This window comes from Chinchilla lanigera, unplaced genomic scaffold (assembly GCF_000276665.1).
Source record: "Chinchilla lanigera isolate Chin_1 unplaced genomic scaffold, ChiLan1.0 scaffold00026, whole genome shotgun sequence".
In the NCBI taxonomy this organism is placed as follows: domain Eukaryota; kingdom Metazoa; phylum Chordata; class Mammalia; order Rodentia; family Chinchillidae; genus Chinchilla; species Chinchilla lanigera.
Genome location: NW_004955427.1, coordinates 23620416 through 23640547, shown reverse-complemented (window position 1 = coordinate 23640547; position 20132 = coordinate 23620416). Strand labels below are relative to the sequence as shown.

The 20132-nt window shown below is 41.7% G+C and overlaps 1 protein-coding gene across 10 annotated transcripts in view; it reads right to left on the bottom strand.

Moving 5' to 3' along the window:
* The window catches only part of Kalrn (kalirin, RhoGEF kinase), a 638378-nt gene that overhangs the window by 182581 nt on the left and 435665 nt on the right, over positions 1–20132 (bottom strand). For all 10 annotated transcript variants that reach the window (XM_013515182.1, XM_005386537.1, XM_005386534.1 and 7 more), the window contains exon 33: positions 19506–19608. In XM_013515182.1, coding sequence (XP_013370636.1) covers positions 19506–19608 — 103 coding nt within the window. The remainder of the gene's footprint in view (positions 1–19505; positions 19609–20132) is intronic.

Genomic DNA, 20132 nt, shown 5'->3' with positions numbered 1-20132 from the left:
CTCCTCTCCTCTCCTCTCCTCTCCTTTCCTTTCCTTTCCTTTCCTTTCCTTTCTTCTCTTTTCTCCTCTCCCTCTCTCCCTAACTCTCTCTCTTTCTTGGGCTGTGTTGAGGTTTCTCTACTTCCCCCATACTCAGGTGTACACCTCTTCACATGAACTTTTTACTTACATAACATGGGCTCTATTCTCATACTAGATTCTCATAATAAGAGCTTCCTGAACTATATTAAGATGTTTTGCTGTCCCTGGGTACACAGGAGACACTACTCTATGTCCAATGCACTAAAAATATCCACAAATGGGGAATATGTTTATTATATGATAAATTTATACCATTTCTTGTTCCATAAAGAAATTGAGGCAGCTATTTGGCAACATATTTCTGAGAGAATCTTCAGTTGACTGTTTTCAATGTTTCATTTTGATAGATTAGGAGTCCACTGAGGAAAGGATGTGCTGAAATTGCTACTCCCATGACTAAGACATAATAAGCAGCCACCTCTAAATCCCAGATTATGCCATGCTCCAGGATGTACAGAAGACAGTGAGCAGCTGATGCATACAGTATATGGAACATGAGATGTTCTGGGTTAGCAAATTCAGGTGTATTTCATTCAGTTGATCAGAAGGGAAAAATGATAGAGTTTATATTATTTAGGCCAAAATGTTTCTCTGTATGTTTTTGCCTGAAGACAGAATGTTGCCTGTATGTTTGGCCAGTGGAAGACAGTATGTATAAGGGGATCTCAAAGACCTGGGTTCAAGCTTCAGCTCTGCTTTTTATCGCTGTATGACCCTGGTACATTATTGAACCTCTCTATGTGACATTTTTCTGTAAAATCTGTCATCTGCAAAATGAGGAGAATGATACTTACCTTGCAGAACTATTGTGAGGATCAAGAGAGTAAGTGTAAAAGTGTCAGCCTTGTGTTAGGGCTCAGTGAGAAAGGCAGCTGTCAGCTGGGTGTGTCCTGGATGGCTTTCTTGCAGGAAGCCTGTGTGCTCTTCTACACCTGCTCAGTTACAGTAGGGACTTCTCAGTGAAAGGACTGCCTCTCTTGCACTAGATGGGAAGAGGATTTGGTCCTTGGGAGGCACCTTGTGTGTACCGTGTTCCTCCATTAAACACAGGAAACACTGCAAGCTGTGTATTACCTGGTTTACAGGAGCCTTTTCCACCTCGTTTTAGACCAGAGTCCAGACTGGAGATTCTTGATGTAGCTATCAGAATTAAAAACTGAGGTACAAGCAGTAGTACTGAACAGTGCTTAGAGAGAAGGCATCAACACCATGAAACATATTTTCAGATCAGCTCTTTTCAAGTGTTGGTTTTTGTGACTTATTTGTTTTTTCATGCATCCTACTGTGCCTGAAGGTCCCTTGGGATCTAGACATGTGTTTGCTACTCATGTGGACCCACTTCCTGTGAAGAGAGGCCGAATAGAGAGTCACTGGCTAAGCAGTGCAGTGAGGATCAAGGCCTCTGAGGGAGGGCACAGAGCTAGGTCCATCTGTTAGGCTGCCTCCCCCACGATAGGCAAGGCACCACGACCCCCAGAGCACCCCTTCACAAGGCAATAAGCCACAGCCAGAAATAGCCTCTCTTCCTGTATTCCCTCTTTCCATTTCTCCCTGGGCTTAGGGAACCATCTGAGACAACTCTAAAGCGGGAGGTGTGAGAGAGATACCTTTGAAAGCATTTGTTTCATGTAACATTTTTTTGTTCCTAGTTCAGAAAGATTGGTAACGGACTGTTTATCATAAAACTTTCTCTCCATCCCTTAACTGTAGATGAGGGAAGGGGAAGGTAGAGAGAGGTTTTGAGCTTGTGACGGACTAACTACCTTCTGTGTGCAACCTTGCAATGGTCACTGAACTCCTGACTAGGGAACCCCTGTGCCCCTTACCAGGGTTCAGTATCCTCCCTGGAGTCACTCGGAAACCATCCCTGCTGTAATCATCGGGGAAAAACCAAACTGGAAACATGGTTCCTCTCTCTCTCATGGCATATCCTTTTGTGAAATCTCTTCACGAACTTGAGAGTATGTTTCTGGCTTTCCCCCAACTTTTCCATATATCTTTCAACAGCTGTGTTTAGAGGTAGGGGGAACCTTAAATTTATCAGTCCCTTTTCACCCCACCACTGGCCTGCTGGAGTTTCCTTTTTTTTCTTTCATATTTCAAGGCTCCTGACCTTCAGGTCAAACAAAGTTGCCTTTTCCTCAGCTCACAACCTTGGTCATCTGCAATTCAGCCCAACTCACTCTCCAGTCAATACCTGGAGTCTCAAGGTACTGAAGTGAAGCAGATCATCCTGTTTCCTGCTAGGCACCCCTGAATCATGCAAAGTGTAGGTCTCACCCACCATCTACTAAATTTGTTTCTTCCCATCCTTTAAAATAAATTAGTTTTTTTTTGTTGTTGCTGTTCATAAAAAGAATGTGTCTTATGGTAGAGATTTGGAAAATGCCATTGACCAGAAATAACCATTAATTATATTTGGTATATTTCTTCCATATATACATATATGCACATACACATGCATATACATATATATGTGTATATAAACACATAAGCACAGATACACAGATATGTACACATACATAGTTCTCTTTTATGTTTAACAGCAAGATTAGTCTTTCATGTTGAGAGAGAAAAGTAATTTTAGGCTACTGGGCAGGTAAACCCTTTGCCCATGCCAGCCAGTTATGAGCTTCTAGAGCACACCACTTATTAGTTTATAATGTCATGAGCTCAACGGCCAGGGACAGTCAGATAGCCCTCTTCCCAAACCACACAGATGAGTACTTCTTTGAGAGTATCTGGGAAACACATTTACAAACAAATTCATAAATATACACAAGTAGAAGATACACACATAAAACGTCATTCAATTATTTTTGAGCACTTTCTATGAATATCTACCTTTATCTTTGTGTGCTACAGCTAACACAAAGTATCAAGCATAAACTTTATAGATTCAGTTGCTGGAACAAAAAGTCATCCATGGGAAACAATAGTAAACTGGAAGAAGATACTGTCTCAAAGTGCTCAGGGAGGGAACTCCAGAAATCATTCCAACAAGGAAGGAGATGTAATCCACCAACATTCTGTCTGAGGCCACAACCATATCTATCAGAACAGAGAAATAATTTTCGGTACAAAGTGGGGCAGTACAGGTAGACAGACAAAGATAGGATGAGCTGAAAGATCATTATCTTGTGAAGATACTGTAATATACCAGAAAACATACAAGACAGGAGAAGTTTGCAAAGATCGCGAGGGATCCAGGGGAGGGGCAGGGCTTTCAGGAGCAGAAGCTAAGGGGCCACATTCTCAGGAAATCCTAGGTCCTGGGAAATGTTACTGTGGTTTGAGAAACATGCTTTGCCTCTTGAAGCCCCGGGGGCAGACTTTGCATATTCCTTAACAACAGGAAGCCAGACTGAGGGATGTGCGATCCCTGCAGTGCACCCATGGAAAGATCCTTGGGGAGAGTAGACGATGAAGAAGAGCCTTGGGGCGGGGAAGCAGATTAGGCAGATGGTACATGATGATGGGCTTAGTTTCAGTTCTGTTGAGCAGAGAGCAGGGAAGTTACGCCTCAGACAGCTGGAGGGATGGTATCAGGTGCCAGGGTAAAAGGGTCAGGAAGAGAGATCGATCACTCAGCTCATTGCTGAGAGTGTCTTTATTCTACAAAATGTGGCCAATACAAAGTAAAACACATGTGTGCCTCAAATATGAAGAAATGTACTTGATTTCTGAGGAGGGAGGAGCAATACTGGCATAAATAGGCTCAGTGAATTAGGGGCGTGTGGTAATGTACAGAAGCATCGAGTGCTTCTAGAAATAATGAAGGAGATGTGAACAAAGTTGGCAGTGATGGGACGGATGTGACTGGTCAAAGTCTCTGGGTAGTACAGAAGATGGTAGCAGGAGAAGCAAGGATGACTTTGGAGGGGCATTTTACTACCATGGTTTACTACGTTCCACATATTGTGGTAGACAGTACAGATACCAGCATTAATATGACCACATGTACCTGCCAGGGCACTCACAATTCAACATGTGAGAAAGGCTCACAAGGCAATGAATTAGTTGATGAGTATAGTTAGTCTGAAATATACAAATTGCCAATATTCAACGATTTTAGAACCAAAAAGTGTCACTTCCTTATGACTCAATCTAATGTGGAGCACTAATGGGTATATAACAGATGAAGGTCTCTGAAGGTCACATGTTAGGAAGAGAAAACTACATAAATATTTTTGGAGATGGGTTTATAGTTTACTGTAAATAAAATGTACACTGAAGGCTTTTAATCAACCAGTGAAATACTGAATATTTTAGGAAGATGAATCTCATATCAGCAGCAAAGAAAAAGGAAGAGGCAAAATTTCAGATTGCTGGGAGATTGTTTAGGATGCTACAAAAAGATTTTTTTTTTTTTTTTTTTTTTTTTTCCTCTGGTACCGGGAACCGAACTCACGACCTTGCGCTTGCCAGGCAGGCGCTTTTGCCGCTGAGCTAAATCCCCAGCCCCCCAAAAGATTTTTTTTTTTTTTTGAGACAGGGTCTCACTATATGGTTCAGGCTGGCCTTGAACTAGTGGCAATCCTCCTGGCTCAGCCTCCCAAGTGCTGGGATTACAGGTGTGTGCCACCATGCTCAGCTGTACAGAAAGTATTTAAGCAAGGGTAATGAAAGCCTGCCCACAGGGTGAGACTCTGAGGGAATCATTGTCAGTGCTGGCAGTAAACAGGCATCAGAGATGAAGCCAATTATCCATCCACAGAGACAAATTTGAGTATCTGGGAAAATTATATTGCTTCTGCCCTCAAAAGGGAACTCACAACAGGTTTCAAAAAGGAAAGAATTTTCTGATGCTGATACTAAGGGGAAAGCAACTGGAAACATTTAGTGGAAGTAATGTTCACTTGTTGCCTTTTGGTTTTATATTTACTTGCTGGTTTTGTTTCTTCAGTAGAGTGCAGTGTTCCTATGGGTGGAGACTGCTTTGTTCCACTCCTGAATTTCTATCACACATAGTACCTGCCCATCACAGGTACTCAGAGAAAATGTAGAGAATGAGTGAATGTGAAAGTGCCATTAGGAATCAAGTCACTTCAGAGATAGAACCAGGGGATTTTTGTTATGCAGGCCAGAAGTGAAGGATGCAAACTATTGTGCTAGGTGAGGGGAGGAGTTAAAGGAAGAAGAATCAGAAGTTCAAGTGCACATCTCACTGGGAGTGTGAAATAACACACATGTGCTAGGTGGCAGAAGAAAATGGAAGTGTGTGCTGAGTGAGTGAGAACAGGTTGAATGCTGAAGCTGGTTACAGGGGTGAGCTTCAGAGTACTGTGGATAGGCTAATGCCAGACTCTTACTGGATCTGCAGAATGTGATGTATCAAGGTGAAGATAAAAGTAACACTGTAACCATCATGCTAAAAAACAAAACAAAGCAAAAACCCTCAGTTTTCCTTGGATGATGTTCAATAAAGTCTAAGTTTATCAGCCAATCATTCATTTTCTACACCAACCATACAAACCCTGAGCTTCAACCAGAAATACAACCTTTCCATGTTCCAGGCATACCCTATATCTCCCTCTTGCAACTCCACCCTCACAGTTTGGAATGACCTTCCTCCCCATCCCCAGCATCAATGATGACAAATTCTATAGTCTGCTAACGTCTAATGATAAACTGTTTCTGATCCTCCCATAGTACAGACTCTGATTTTCTTAAATAAATTTTGTCCCAATTTCTAGATTACTCTGTCCCATAATTCCAAATGCATTACCCTGTGTTTATTTGTTCGCTGTTCATTTAACATGTACTTATTAAGTACTTACTATGAGTCAGTATTTTGTTAGCTTTGGTGTGTAATGTGAGGGTATACAGCAGAAAGGTTTCTGCCCTAATGGACCTAAAGTTTGGGGGAGGAGGGAGTAAATAACCACACAGATGTTTACATAAATACTGAGGGTGACAGGCACAAGAAACACTGGTACAGAATGCTGTGTGAGATGAGCTGGCCTTTCAGTTCCTCTGTCAACTCTGGCTTTCCTAGCTTTTCTGTGTCCTCTCTTGCTGCTAATGGCTCAGCCTTTGTGACAGGCAGTGTGCCTACTCAAAACACCTTTCTCCTCTTTGAATTCTCTTGTAGGCTGAGTAACTAGAGGGCCAGGATTGCAAAGTTTGCATATAAAATGAAGACTGGAGAGATTTGGTAGCAGGCATAGGTGTTTACTTTTGCTATGCAAAGACTTCTTACTTAGGTGTTGAGTCTGTTTGTCAGACAGCTAAGAGACGAACTCAATGTATTAATCAGTTTTTTCTAACATATTCATTCCTATTACATGTCACATAATGTATAGTGAAATGTAATAGACAAATACATTTTTTAGAAGTCAACTATTTAGTCTTTATTCATACAGGGAAACATGCATCATATATTAAGTTTTCACGTCCTGATATGGTTCTATGGAAAGATATTTTAAAATACTAAATGTAAGAAATGTCTCATGTGCGACATCATACAGGTCTCTAACTCACCAATGTACTGCCTTCAAAAAACAAGTTATATGTTTATCAAGATGTAAAACAAAGAGTGAAAAGATGATCTACAGGCCTTGCCTGCAATCCTAGCTACTCAGGAGGCTATACGAGGATTACAAGCTTGAGCCAAGCCTGGTGACCTATGAGAACCTGTCTCAAAATAAAGCAAAAAGGGCTGGAAATGTAGCTCTGCGGTAGAGCACTTGCTTAGCATGTATGAGGTCCTGGGTTCAATCTCCAGTACCTCCCCCAAAAACTACCCACAAAAAACATATAAATAAGAAAGTACTAATATTCAGAACATATGAACTCCTGGCAATGAATTAAAAGGAGAACTCCAAACAACCCACTAGATACATGAGAAAAAAGTCTGGACAGGGACATTATTAAAGAGAAAATCTAAAGGCCTAGTAAGTGTATGAAAAGGCATCCAACTCCATTAGTAATCAGAAAAATGCAAAGTAAAATCAGAAGCAGGTATTACTGCATACCCACTAGGTCTGCCAAAATTTTAAAGTCTAACGTATCAAGTACTGGTGAGGAGCAGAGTAGTGCAAAGCCTTACATATACGTACTGGCAGAGTGTAAATTTGGCGCTAGCGCTTTGAAAGATAGCAGCACCATCTAGGAAAGCTAAAGATAAATATATACATCTTATCATCCAGTAACGTCCTAATGTTACACCCTAGAGAAACTGCACTACATCTGCACACACACACATACACACACGAATATTCACAACACTGATCATAATAACCTCAAACATTACATGCAGGATGCACAGAATGAATAAATTAATTTTGGTATGTTCATACATGGAATACTGTACTGAAAATAAATGATCAGCTCTATACATCAGCACAGATAAATCCCATAAAAAATAAATGTTGAATGACAGAAATAAGGCACAAAACAAAACAAATAGATATGGTATGATTGTAGTTATATAAAAATTTCTACATTGAAATCAGGTATGTCTAGAATCCCAGCACTGGGGAGGCTGAGGCAGGAAGACTGCCATAATTTCGAGGCCAACATGGGCTACATAGTGTAATTAGTTCAAGGCCAGCCTGGACTACATAGCAAGACCCTGTCTCAAAATAAAACAAAACATAACAACAACAACAAAACAAAAATAAAAAAATATTTGTGATACATTACTTTGCAAGTTTGTGTGGGAATGTTCTCACATATACAACTGAGGGGTATTGGTTGGTATACTATCTACAGAGAGTTGAAATATCTGTCAAAGTTTAAAATGTACATTTCCTTTGATGCAGTACATCTAGGAAGTTATCTTGTTATCCTACTCACAAGTATGAAAAACTGGATTGTATAAAGATATTAATAGAGTCTTCTTAGTAATGGCAGCAGATTGGAAACATCCCATTTACCCAGCAAGAGAAGACAGTTAAATGAATTACAGTCCTGTGCATAATAGACTGCAGCCATCAAAAGGAGGAAAGCAGCTTCATATCCTGCTATGAAATGACTATAAAGATCTGTCACAGGGAAAAAATACAAACCAGCATTTATTGTATGCTACTGCTTGTTTAAAATTTTTTTTAAAGAATAACTTTCAGCTTTTATATTTTAAAAGAATGTCACTAGAAGAATATCTAAATTTTATACTGTATTATTGCTTTGAAAATTCATTCAAAAATCTTGAATGTATGTGATTAAGGAAAATTGTTCTAATTAGATGAGCACTGAAGAAACATAACAAGGTTTTGGTAAAGATGTTAAGGCAACTTCTGAATAGTATCTGTGCACAGTGATGCTTATTTTTCTTTAAAGTCTAATTCTACATTGGAATACAGTATTTTGTTTGAAACACATTCATCAGTGGCACTGCTCTTTTACAAATTACACATGATTAGATTAAGTATTTGGGGGCTGAAACTGGTACAAGGGAGGAGAACAGAAAGGAAGAACAGAAAGGAAGGTGAACTTCAAAGCCAAGCTCCAGTTTCACTTCTAGTGTAAAAGGCGTTCCTGGTTCCCAGGCTAAATTTGTCTTGCAAAGTGAGTATCCACCCTCTCAGAATAAAATATAGCATATTGTGTGGCAAGCAGGTAGCTCATCTGACACTGTCATCTCTGCCACTTCTCTGATGTCTAGCACAGTAACTAGCATAAAGGGAGTGCTCAGGATAACTGTCTCATTTCCTAAATACATGGGACATGTAAATACATATTATCATACATAAGATGCTTGGAATGGGAAAAAAAGGCTATGGGCAAATTGCACAGAATCTGCAGCAGTGGACACACAATTTAATTCTGTTGAGCAAAGGAATGATTCAGAGTATGGATATACTTGAAATATTTTTATATTCTCCCCCTTACTGATTTGGTTCTTCTCCATTAAAAGATTTTTCTGCTTGGTCAGGTGTTAGTGGCAGTTCCTAGTTGTTTGCTATAGAAATAATGCAACAAGGTGGTGGCCTGGACTTCATGGTCCTCTGCTGGCAATGGGTCTTCAATTTAAATGTTGGACAACATACCCAAAACACCTTTCTCTTCGAGAGTTTTCACTAAATTTTTCATAAATGCAGTAAAGGATCCCTCTTGACAACCTATGTGGAATAAGGCACAGAAATGGGGCTGTTCTTACTGGGGACAGGGGCGGGTAGAGAGAGGTGCAGAGGCAGAATGGGCTAGACTCTGCATTACAGATTCCTGATTCCATGATGAGGAGTGCCTCCTTTACCGAACTATCCTCCTCTCCAGACTCCTTCAGATTCTTTTTCTGCTGTTTTGAGAAAACTTTTTGTCTCTGTTTTAAAAAAAATTCCCAATGTCTCAAAATTGACCATCTGGGCTAACATCAGCACACAGAGAACACTCGAAACAGACAACTAAGATACTTAGCTTCTCTGCTTGTTTCTCTCATGGTTACATCCTCTAGAATAGTATATTGCACATAGTAGAGCTCAATAAACGGTTGATGAACTAATGAATGAGGTAAAAAGATAGCATACACCAAACTGTTGAGGAAAAGAGAAGAAATTTTAATATCCTCTATTGCTCAGTAGGCCAACCTGTTCTCCACATGTCAGCAAGTAACAAAAAGTGAAACTTTTAAAACTCTGCTCCTGCTCCTGAAATGGCACAAGGTAACAGTAGACAGGATACAGCATAGTAAAGACAAAGCTTTTTTTCTTCCAGCACTACACAAAGTTCTGTACAGAAGCCAGCAAAGGGCAGAGCACAATGTAGATAAGAGCTTTTATGGAGCCATCCACAGCCAGTACCAACAGGGCCATGCAGATGGGAAGAACAGCTCTCCTGAAATTCTAGTCAGCATGTACCTCTGTCTGCAATTAGCAATTTCAAATAGAACCAAGTAGAGCATGAAGAAAGACAAAAAAGAAAAGAAAGGAAAGAAACTGAACATTTTAAACTGGTAAGACTCAAATTAAAAACCCCTCCAAATGGGGAAACAGAAAATCAGCAGCCTGGTAAAGGAAATGACTGCTCCAACACAGCCAGGGCCACATCCACATGAAACAAGGAGGAAGAAAAAGTGAAAGACTGACTAGAGTAGGACAAGGTCTTTGTGAAAACAGTAATGGACATCTCCATAGTTCTGCATCTTCTCCCAGCAGTTTTATCTCAAGAGGGAGAGCTATCAAGGCAGAGTCAGCTGCTCCTCTCAGCTGGCACCTGTGACTTTCTTCTGGAAATGGCCCTGAGCCCAAAATTATGTCCTTGCTGTGGCTCTGAGAAGGATGCCACCACAAAGGACATTTGAATTTGCTTGATCTAGGCGAAGTTCTGCTTTGTTAACTCATGGATCATGAGACCATAATGGTAAGTGAAATAAACAGGATACATATAGCATAGTTTCTCTTATATGAGAAACCCAAATCTAAATAATTTGAAGAGAAAAATAAAGACATGGTAGGAAACAGGGGGATAGACTTTGTGGAGATGGGCAGGATTCTGGGGGAGGAGAAAGAAAGCGGGTGAGGGGAGGAGAAATAAAAACGTGCAACATGTACATGTACATCCTTAAAATGAATGTGATTATTATGTATCGTAAACAGGTACCAACAATAAAAAAGGTCTGCTTTCCAGCAACAGGGATCACATCACCTTACCACAATGCCACACACACTGAAACTGACCCACACCCATTATCCACCTATCACAATGGTTATGGCAGACACGCTGGCAGAAGCCATCAGAATCGAAGGGGTGACATTAGCTGCCAGGCAGGTAAAACCCAAGCAAGAATTTTCAACGTAATCTCAAAGTCAAGAATCAAGGTAAGATTTACCTACTCAACAGGCTTTCTCCCAGAATGCTAGATTGTGGCTACAGATAACATGCGTTACTTTTAACACTTTATCACATTCAGGTACCAGGAGTCCTAGCTACACAGAATTACAACTTCAAAGCCACCATCAGCCTGCCCCAACCTACTCTACTCTTTGACTCTGCATGTTGCTGACAGAATTTGTTTGAAGTTTTTTAAATGAGCTAATGCTCATGCCCGCCAGAAGGGCTAACTCTTGAAGAAGTATTTCCCACAGTGTGCTTCCCCTGTTAGCTTTGACAAGGTGGATTCAGTCATGTAGTTCTGTACAGAAATCACTTTTCTCACTGGCAGCGAAAGAGAAAAAGGAGATATGTCAAGAGGTCTATGCAGAGTACTGCAGTACAGCCCTAAGTCTGAAACTGCCCATTCCCTCTCTGCTTGCAGCCTTCCAGCTTCCTCCTCCTGCCATCCTTCATTTCCCTTCGTCCCCAGCACAACATGTAGGGCCAGAAGTATACTCACTTGGGTCCTGTTTGCCTTGGGCTGTCGCCAGCTATTCCACTTTAACATCTTGGCTTGCTCTCAGACTTGCTTTCTCTTTCACCAGAATTTTAACAATAAAATAGAATTTCAGTTTATGAGGGGCCGCAGCAGGGCTGTGCTGGTTCCGGAAACTTGCTCCTCCCAGGCAGTTCCAAAGCAGGGATCAGCCTCATCGCACCCCAGCACTCTCACTGCCAAGCTCTCAGAACCCAACAGGAATCTGCCTGGGCAGCTGGAAGACTGTCTGGGACAGAATCACACACCCCTCAAGTCCCCAACGTGAGTCACAAGTACTTGGTATCAAGGAGTCTGTGATAGGCATTGAGACTTGCCACATGCCAGCCCCAGAAACATCGCCTGAGCTGTAAAGCCATGTCCGAATTGACCTTAGGGCACTATGGATTTGCTGGGGCAGTGTGGGGCATGCAGGGGCAGTTGGAGAAGCGGGTAATAGCAGTGTTTGGTTTTTCTTACAAGGATCAATAAGCTGGATCTCAAGGTTACTACAAAAGTACTGTTCCAAATCTAACTAACAGACAGGAGACTAATGGGTTTGAGTTTTAAGTCTGCCATTTACTGGATGTGAGCCCCTGCATAAGTCACTTTATTCTTTTTAAACAGGATAAAGGAGAAGGCTAGATGATCTCTGAGCTTCTTTTCTTCCCTCAGATCCTATGATTCCAAACTCCAGACTGACCCTGAGTCAAATCTGGCCTTTGACCCCTCTTGCAGCTTTTGCACATAGATCTAAACTATTGGCTAATGGCCTTTTCCAGTTTCCCTATTGCTGTAACAGACACTTGTGCAATGCTGCAGGCATAAAGGCATTTTGTGCAGGTCCAAGTATCCTGAGCACCAGGAGAGCATGTCTGAGGTTTTCTGTAATCACTGGCTGCTGAATTTTATGAGATTTATTTGCTTTGTGAGATAGCTGGCGATTTTAATGATGAGTTTCTCAGGGGAGGTTTTCAAACTATGGAATATAAATTAGAATTCTACACGAAATGATGTTATTAGGACAGGGTTTGTCCTGTGACCTGAGATTGTATTTCATACCCTTTGGTGGTGTGAAGCAGCTGGAAGCCAGACATCAATGTGAGGAACCTTTCATTTAGAAGGGAAGTTGTGGCCTCAAATCCCCATACTTTATTGATCAATTCTGAAAAGTCAGCATATTTATGCTGGGTCACCCAGGAGAGATGGAGTTGAACTTCTAGGAGGTGGCAGAGCAGCTAGAGAGAAGGGGCTTCAAGTGTCCTGGGGACCCTGGGCTCCTCGGCCCTGTGCTGTCATCTCTCCTCCTCTAGCCCTCTGCCCACTGCAGGTAAGAGAAACATGGAACTGTTCTTGGAAAACATTATTTTCAAGCCTAATCTAGAACATATATTGTTGAAAAAAACTAAAAAACAAAAGGAACACCTCAAATGATATTTTGGGCTTAAAATCTTAAGGTAGAAATGGTATATTTCTTACTCTGGACTATCAAGATGTTGAGAAAAATCAGAATACTTCCTATTTGAGATTTCTACAGCAATTATAATCTAATACACAATCAGGTATGGGGTGAAAGTGAGAATCAAGCTTATAAAGTTTAATTTCACAGAAATCCACATATGCCCTGATAACAGGAAGTGCAATTATCTGCACTTTCTTAGGTATTTACTTAAGGGTTGGGAAGTGTTTGTCATTGAGTGGGAGGCATCATAATCTTGCTCCACCCAGGAATATGTTATGAGTCCCACGCCCACTGTGTCAAAAGGCAGAGTAATACAAGTGCCTTAAGTACTTTAAAACCCAGATTCCTCAAAATTTTCCTGTGCCATTAAGGGCTGTTTGCCAACAGGTGTAACAATTGCCCAGGGAGCACAACTGCCCAGGATATGTGACAATAACATGCTGGAGACACAAACCTGAGTGGGCCACTTCAGTGGTTAAGAATTTGTTATGCAAAAAATATCACCTAGTATGAACTAAGATTTGAATCAGTCCACAGTTCTACAGGTTTGGCTTTCTCTTCAGTGACAAAGCATAGTAGCCTGTGGCCCCTTAAAACTCCAAGGAGCTCACTGCCTATTTCCTTGCACAGCAGTGCCCTGTGGTCACCACAGACTTACCCGGGCCTCCTGCACTCAGGCACGATTTCAGACAAGGTCTTAGCTGATCCTTTGAGACCCTGGGAGGGAGAATTCCTCCTTCACTGAGCAGATGAGGAGACAAAGGCGTGAAGTGGTGAAGTGACCATCACTCAAAGACACACGTCCAGTCAGGTTGAATTCTTGATTTCAGAACTCAGCTCTTGTCTACTATGTCACCTTTCTCCCTGCAGTAGATGCTTTACATCCCAACCAGCTCCCCTTCCCTGCCAGTGCAACTGCACCCAGCTGTTGTGCCTGGTGGCTGCTCACAGCTGACACACAAGGCCCGGTCTACAGCCTCAAGGCTTATCAAGTGGTGTGATTTCGGTGCTAGGCTTAGGGAGGGACTAGACTGCACTGGACTGGACCCCAGCTGAAACAGCATGCACATTTGTTGCTCCTTCCTCACTTCCGTCCTGCCCAACCCCAGCACCTTTCAGTTCATCCCTGGCTCAGTGATCTTCATGGCAGACTTCACCTCCAAGGAATCAGACAGATGATGCTTCCCTTGAGTAGTTTTCTCTCTATCCCTACTTGCTGGGCTGTGTTTTCTAATTATGATTTCAATTAAATGAAGAGATTTTATTTTCATCAGTAATCTGTCCCAAGAAGGGTTTTTCTTTTCTTAATCTCCAATACTGTTAGCAGTTAGCTAGGGATGCCACCATTTCTCTTCTGGATGTTTCCTTTTTCCACCTATTAGAATGTAAGCTGGATGGAAGGGCTTTGTCTCACCAACTGCTGTAATCCTAGCATGAACAGCACCTGCCACAGAGCAAGTCAGGGCGCTGCACAGTACCTGAAGAGGGTGGTAATATGCCAATGGAGAGGCCACATTGTAGGGGCAGAGGATAGGTCCACACTAATGCACCAACACAGGGACAGGGCCTCTCTCTGACTCCCACCTTGCACATAGCATCCTGCTATGTGTCTCCAGTGTGTAAGTATGTCTCCAGTGTGTAGGTATGAGGATTGCTGGCTTCTGATAAACTAGGAAAGGCTCTAGGGGAGGTCTCTTCTCAGCAGGCTTCCCCACCTCTTGTGATAGGACCAGGCTGTGGCCTGTTATCAAAGTAGCACTGATGCTGTAGGATCTGACTTTCCCCTTTGTTGGATCCTTACCATCTCTTGCTTCTTTCCCAGTCAGCAAAGCAAAATTTTGGTCATGACCAACTACACTGATTTGACAATTGCGATCTTAACAGTCACTGAATTAGCTCCTCAAGCCTCCAGCTTCTCCAGGAATTTCTCTGTCCCCGTAAGCACACCAGCATCATCAGCCACTGTCTATTGCAGGCCACATTTGCTTGTTACTGAAGTTCTACACTCACATCACACATCAGCCCTGGGAAGTTTCCGCAGTGTTCTTTCCCTTACAATTTTTGTGGAGAACAGCATCTGCAACTCAATTTCACTCCAATTTTCCTCTCTCCTGCTAGGCTGGGTCTGTCTAGAAATTCACAGTGAGCTTTGGATGGAGAGTATTCCTACTAGGATGGCTTTATAATGTTTAATTAATTGAACATTTACTGAATGCTTCTATTACGTGTCGCTAAATACATGTACCAGGTTCATCACCTCATGGTGCAGGTGCCTACTTTTACACCATTAGTTGGGAATTCTTTGACAGACATTCATCTTGCCAAACAACAAGATTTGCCTTTGCTGCCACCTCATTTATTCAGCTTTGGTTGACTAGAGTAATAATTCTAGGTACCTTTGATGTGTGGTTGCAAAGCCCCATCATTCAATAATACATATATAGGCAAAGACTATAGTTTTCCTATTCAGAGTAGCACAAACATATTTCTGGGCAGACCAGAGAGGGGCTTAGATCACTTTGGAGTAAAGTTGGCTTAACCTTTTGCCTTGAAGAAACAACTTTTGATTAGGACAGGCCTAAGGGAGAACCTAGTGACATGAACCTACTTCTAAGTCCAAAAAACGCAACACTGGGAAAGCTGTTCATGCTGTTTACTTGCTAAGGCACCCATCTGTGCTTTGTCAGGGCTTAACACAGAATTATTAGCAGTAGTCTGCTTCTGCATCAAGGCAGGATTTCAGTCAATAGTCCTAGCTCCTCTGCTATAGAGAAAATGGTGGAATTTGTTTCTCTCAAGACCTCAAAGAAGAGTAAGAAAGCTTCTGAGTGTCAAACCTTGGGTGGGAAATGAGAAGAGGCCTGCATGTTGGTCTTCTATCCTTAATCTTGCTAAAAAGTAAGAATTTGGATGAAACCACAGAAGGCTGCATTTATCCAATAATGCTGGGAGATGCAGCTAATATACTGGATCAAATAATTTATATTCAAAAACATGCTGGAACACTAGGATGAGGCTAAATGGGAGAAAATCTAATAGATACAAAGTTATCCCACACTAAGTCACCTACTAAATCATTAAAAGAAGCATGGAGATTTTGTGAGCCAACAATGGACACATGTACTAAACATGATGGATCATCTTAGGGAGAATTCTGAGCATGGCTATAGATCAAGAAGCTGTGTTCACAATAGCTAGATCACATGTGCAGACCACATACCATTCTAGAGGCTGCATTTTATATAGGAACTACATACAGGAGGAAATCCAGAGGAGAGCAACTAGGAAATGGAAGGAATTGAAAACATATTAATATAAGAAACAGTGGGAGAACTGAAGACTTCTAAACAGAGAAAATTAGGGGAAAAAAAAGATATGACAAGTATTTTGTCTGCAAATAGCTAAAGCTTCAGAGGCTGCTAGTAGCCAAACATGGTAGAACACTTGGAGCATTAAATGAATGCCTGTTAGTAATGAGTTATAATCCATTAAATAATAAAATAACCCATGAGCTAACGCTAACAACAAATACCTAAGCCTGAGACTCGAGGGGCTGCCAGATAAACAGGGGAGAAAAGCTACTCTGTCTACAGATAGGTAAGCTGAAGTGATACCACTTTAGGTCTAACACAGAGAAGCTGCAGATAATTATTAATAATGATGCAGCCAGACATCAGAACTCTGCTCAAGAACTTGCAAAGATTTTCATAATCTGCTTAAAAATCAAACACTCTTACTCGTAAGACCTAAATATGTTTTCTTTCTCATAGGAATAGAAATTGGCCTTTACTGAATCAGCTACCAAGTAAAAGTATTCTCCTTAATCTTCCCAATGACTCCGTGAGGTGGTATTGTGACCCTTGTTTTACAGACAGGGAACTAAGCTGTGATACATAGGCAATGTGACAGAGTTTCAGAGCTGGGATTTGAACTCAGGTATGTCTCAACTTTTTCCATCACCCTATAGACAGCACACAGGGCACAGGAGGGGTGCCTGTTGCACCAGTGCCCCAGTGGGTCTTTAATGCTTACATTATCCTCATCTACCAGTTAATGCTCTACATCAGAAGAGGACGACTAACGTATTTTAAAAGAAATCCGTTATTCAAATGACTCTGATTTCTGTGCAGCGTCTCTGCCCTGTTACTTCCCCACAACCCCCCTTGCTTGCCTTTCTGCTGAAAACAGGCCAGTTTACCTGAGGCAGTCCACTTTATCTTTCCTTTCTCCTGAGTCAGCTCACCTGCCCACTTGGAAACTGGGGTTTCCTGATCTTCCAAATTTGACCTTGTTTATAACACCTATGAATTCAAGATACCAATGAAGGGTTCATTGATAAAGGGAAGCACATGGCTAGTCTATTAATACTGCTCTGTGTTGAAGAGTGAGAATATTTTAAATTACACTACACAGTATCACTGACAGGCTCTCTATTTTGAAAATGTAACTGTTTCTTGGTGATTTTCCAGGTTTTGTATTTGGAACGTAGAATTTCTCATCATCTTCCCATCTCCTCTGCCTATGTCTCCTAAGGTTAAAGAGGGAGCTGGGAATTAATGTTCCTAACAGGACAAGTTGTCTAGCTTACTAAAGCTTTCTGCTTGGAGGTAAGGAAACTCTCAGACTTCTACAGTACATTTTAAAATGGAGTGTTTTATGGTCAGTGGGCTTTGGCCACCTCTTAATCCTGAACTTTCCTGCAAACTGACACTATGTACCCTGTGTTCATTTATTTCACAAATATTTCCTGAGCATCTATGCATGCTGAATGCCAGGAGCACAGCAGTGAAACAGACAGACACAACCACTGCCCTCAACAGAGACCAATGGCATGGACTGTAGAGACAGACAAGAAACAAAAACTCACAGAGAGAGATTTACATTCAACAGCAGCCTACATCTCTTTATAGTACCCAGCACAGAGATCAGCACAGGATGTTTTTACACAAATACGTAGCTGATGTTTTTGAGGAATGTGCAGAAAGCCTGACCAGCTGGATTATGTTTATTTTTAACTTTGAGAGTTCAGTGCTTTGACTCCTACAGTGACAGGGAGACATGACGGTGAATTGGGGTCTTGGCTCTAGTTCCTGTTTTTCCATTAACCACTAGCACTTTCTTAGTGATTTACTCAGTCTCTGAGCCTCAGTTTCCTTACTTACAGGGCAAGTATAAGTACCACGAACCCTCATTATTAATGAAATGCTTAATGTGAGAAGCCTGTCTTCTAATCTAGCCTCATTTACCTTGCCAGAAAGAAAAGAAATAGCTGAGCCCAGGTCTTCTTAGGAGAAATGGCCCTGCCAGAGGGGTCTACATGGCCTTTGGGAATATGGATTAACAGCTGGAAGGGATGAATCCTCAGGACTATGAAACTTAACAGTCTATGTTAGAACATGAGCAAGCTCGTGCTTGGCTTATCGCCCACTGAGTGTTCAAAAAGAAACATTTTCATTCTTGGGTATCTTAATTATATTACTAGACAACAGATCAGAGGAAACAGGAAAGTACAGAAATAGTTTTCTCTGCATGTTTTTGTAAGTGGGAAAAACTTAATTTTCCATTCACTCTGATAGTCAAAAATGGCTTCAAAACTTGAAGGCAGCTGTTTGAATGACCTTCAGCCTTTTTGAACACTAGTTAATAAAGCATGGTTACAATGATTAGGTGCAATAATATCAGCAGGTAAGGGCACTGTCCTTTTGCTAAGGTCTCAGTGACTTTTTTTCATAGTAAGAAAAAAAATTAGGAAAAATTATAATGAATATAGAACATCTTAAAAAATATCTGTAATCTAAAAAATTTAAATGAAGTATAGACATACAGCCTGTTGTTGCTCAAGGAAGGCTGAAGGAGCAGGCCAAAACACTGGGTCTAAATAAATGAGGGCCAGAGAGTCTTTAGAAAGCTGTAACTTCATTAATAAAATCATTACTATGCAGAAATAGGTCACCTCATACTCTCTGCATCTACAATGTACAAATTCAAGTAGTCTGGGACACGGACCCCTTCTGCCTTCTGCTGTGAATTATAATGGAGGTCATGTTCCCTTCACAGCTTGAGCAAATACATGGAGTCTTTGTACCAGCTGCTTTACTAACCCTTGCTTGTTTACTCCAAGGTGCAGGAGAGCAAGTGACCAGGTTTTCTTATAAGATGACTATATCCTTCATATGCCACTTCCTGTCTTCCCATCTCTCAGGACCTGAACCACAGTAACCTGGCCAAAGGATGGTGTCATTTATTCATTAGTGTCCCTTTGCATAAGAGGACCCCACCAAGCAGAATCTATGTGGCCATTTCCCCAAGCACTGGTCTTGGTCTAACTTTGAGATGAGCCCCACTTAAATTATGATAAATACAAACCAATCACAGCCACTGGGGTCTCAGCCCCTCTAGGTCCATCCTCCCAGTGGGCAGAGCAAGCCAAGTAGCCCAGGTGGGGCGTCTGAGAAAGAGAACAGACACCCTACCCCTCTCACTACTTTCCTTCCCACTTCTGTATGACTCCCAACATGAGAGTCCAGTCTTGCTCTTCCCCCTTTGCTGGCACAAAGAGCCAACTGACTCCTGTGTCTTGGCTCCAGAGTGGGAGAAATTCTGAGGGAAACTCTCCAGGGGTGGGTAAACCAACAAGAAGCCTTGGGAAGGAAGGTTGGGACTCTGTCCTACCTTGTCACTGTCCACTGTGTTCTGAGAGGTCCTAGAGGCAATGGAGATGGTGTCTGGCTGGCTGCTCCCATCCCCCTGGCTGTCAATATCCTCCACTCCATCCCTGCAGAAAGAAGAGAAAAAAACAGGGGTGGGGGTGGGGGGAACCACTGTGGGTTTAGAGCACACAAGGATTTCCAGCTGCTGGCACAGCAGCACTCCAGCATTTCTAGCAGAGATTTGTGCAAAACTGACCTGCTAAAGGCAGCAGCCCTATGGGATTTTGAAGGATGTCATTTTTTGAGCTTGGTGAACACATAATCACTTTCTTAATACCTGAATGCAAAATAATTCCTTTCCTGTAATGCCTCCAGCCCATACTGCAGAGAGGACAATTAGAAAGAACTATAGTAAGTATAAAATATACAATAGAAAGATGTATATTCTACTTAGAATTTAGGCATCTATCTAACTAACAAGGTAATTTCCAATAACCCCAGAGCTCAGGGTACCCAAGTAGTTTTCTGCATTCAGTGGTTAGGTTGGAGGTTAGCTTATTGCTGGCCTGTAAAGACAATAGAACAGATAAGATGTTTTTCTTTTTTTTTAAGTTGGGGTCTTGCTGTGTTGCCCAAGCCGGCCTTAAAT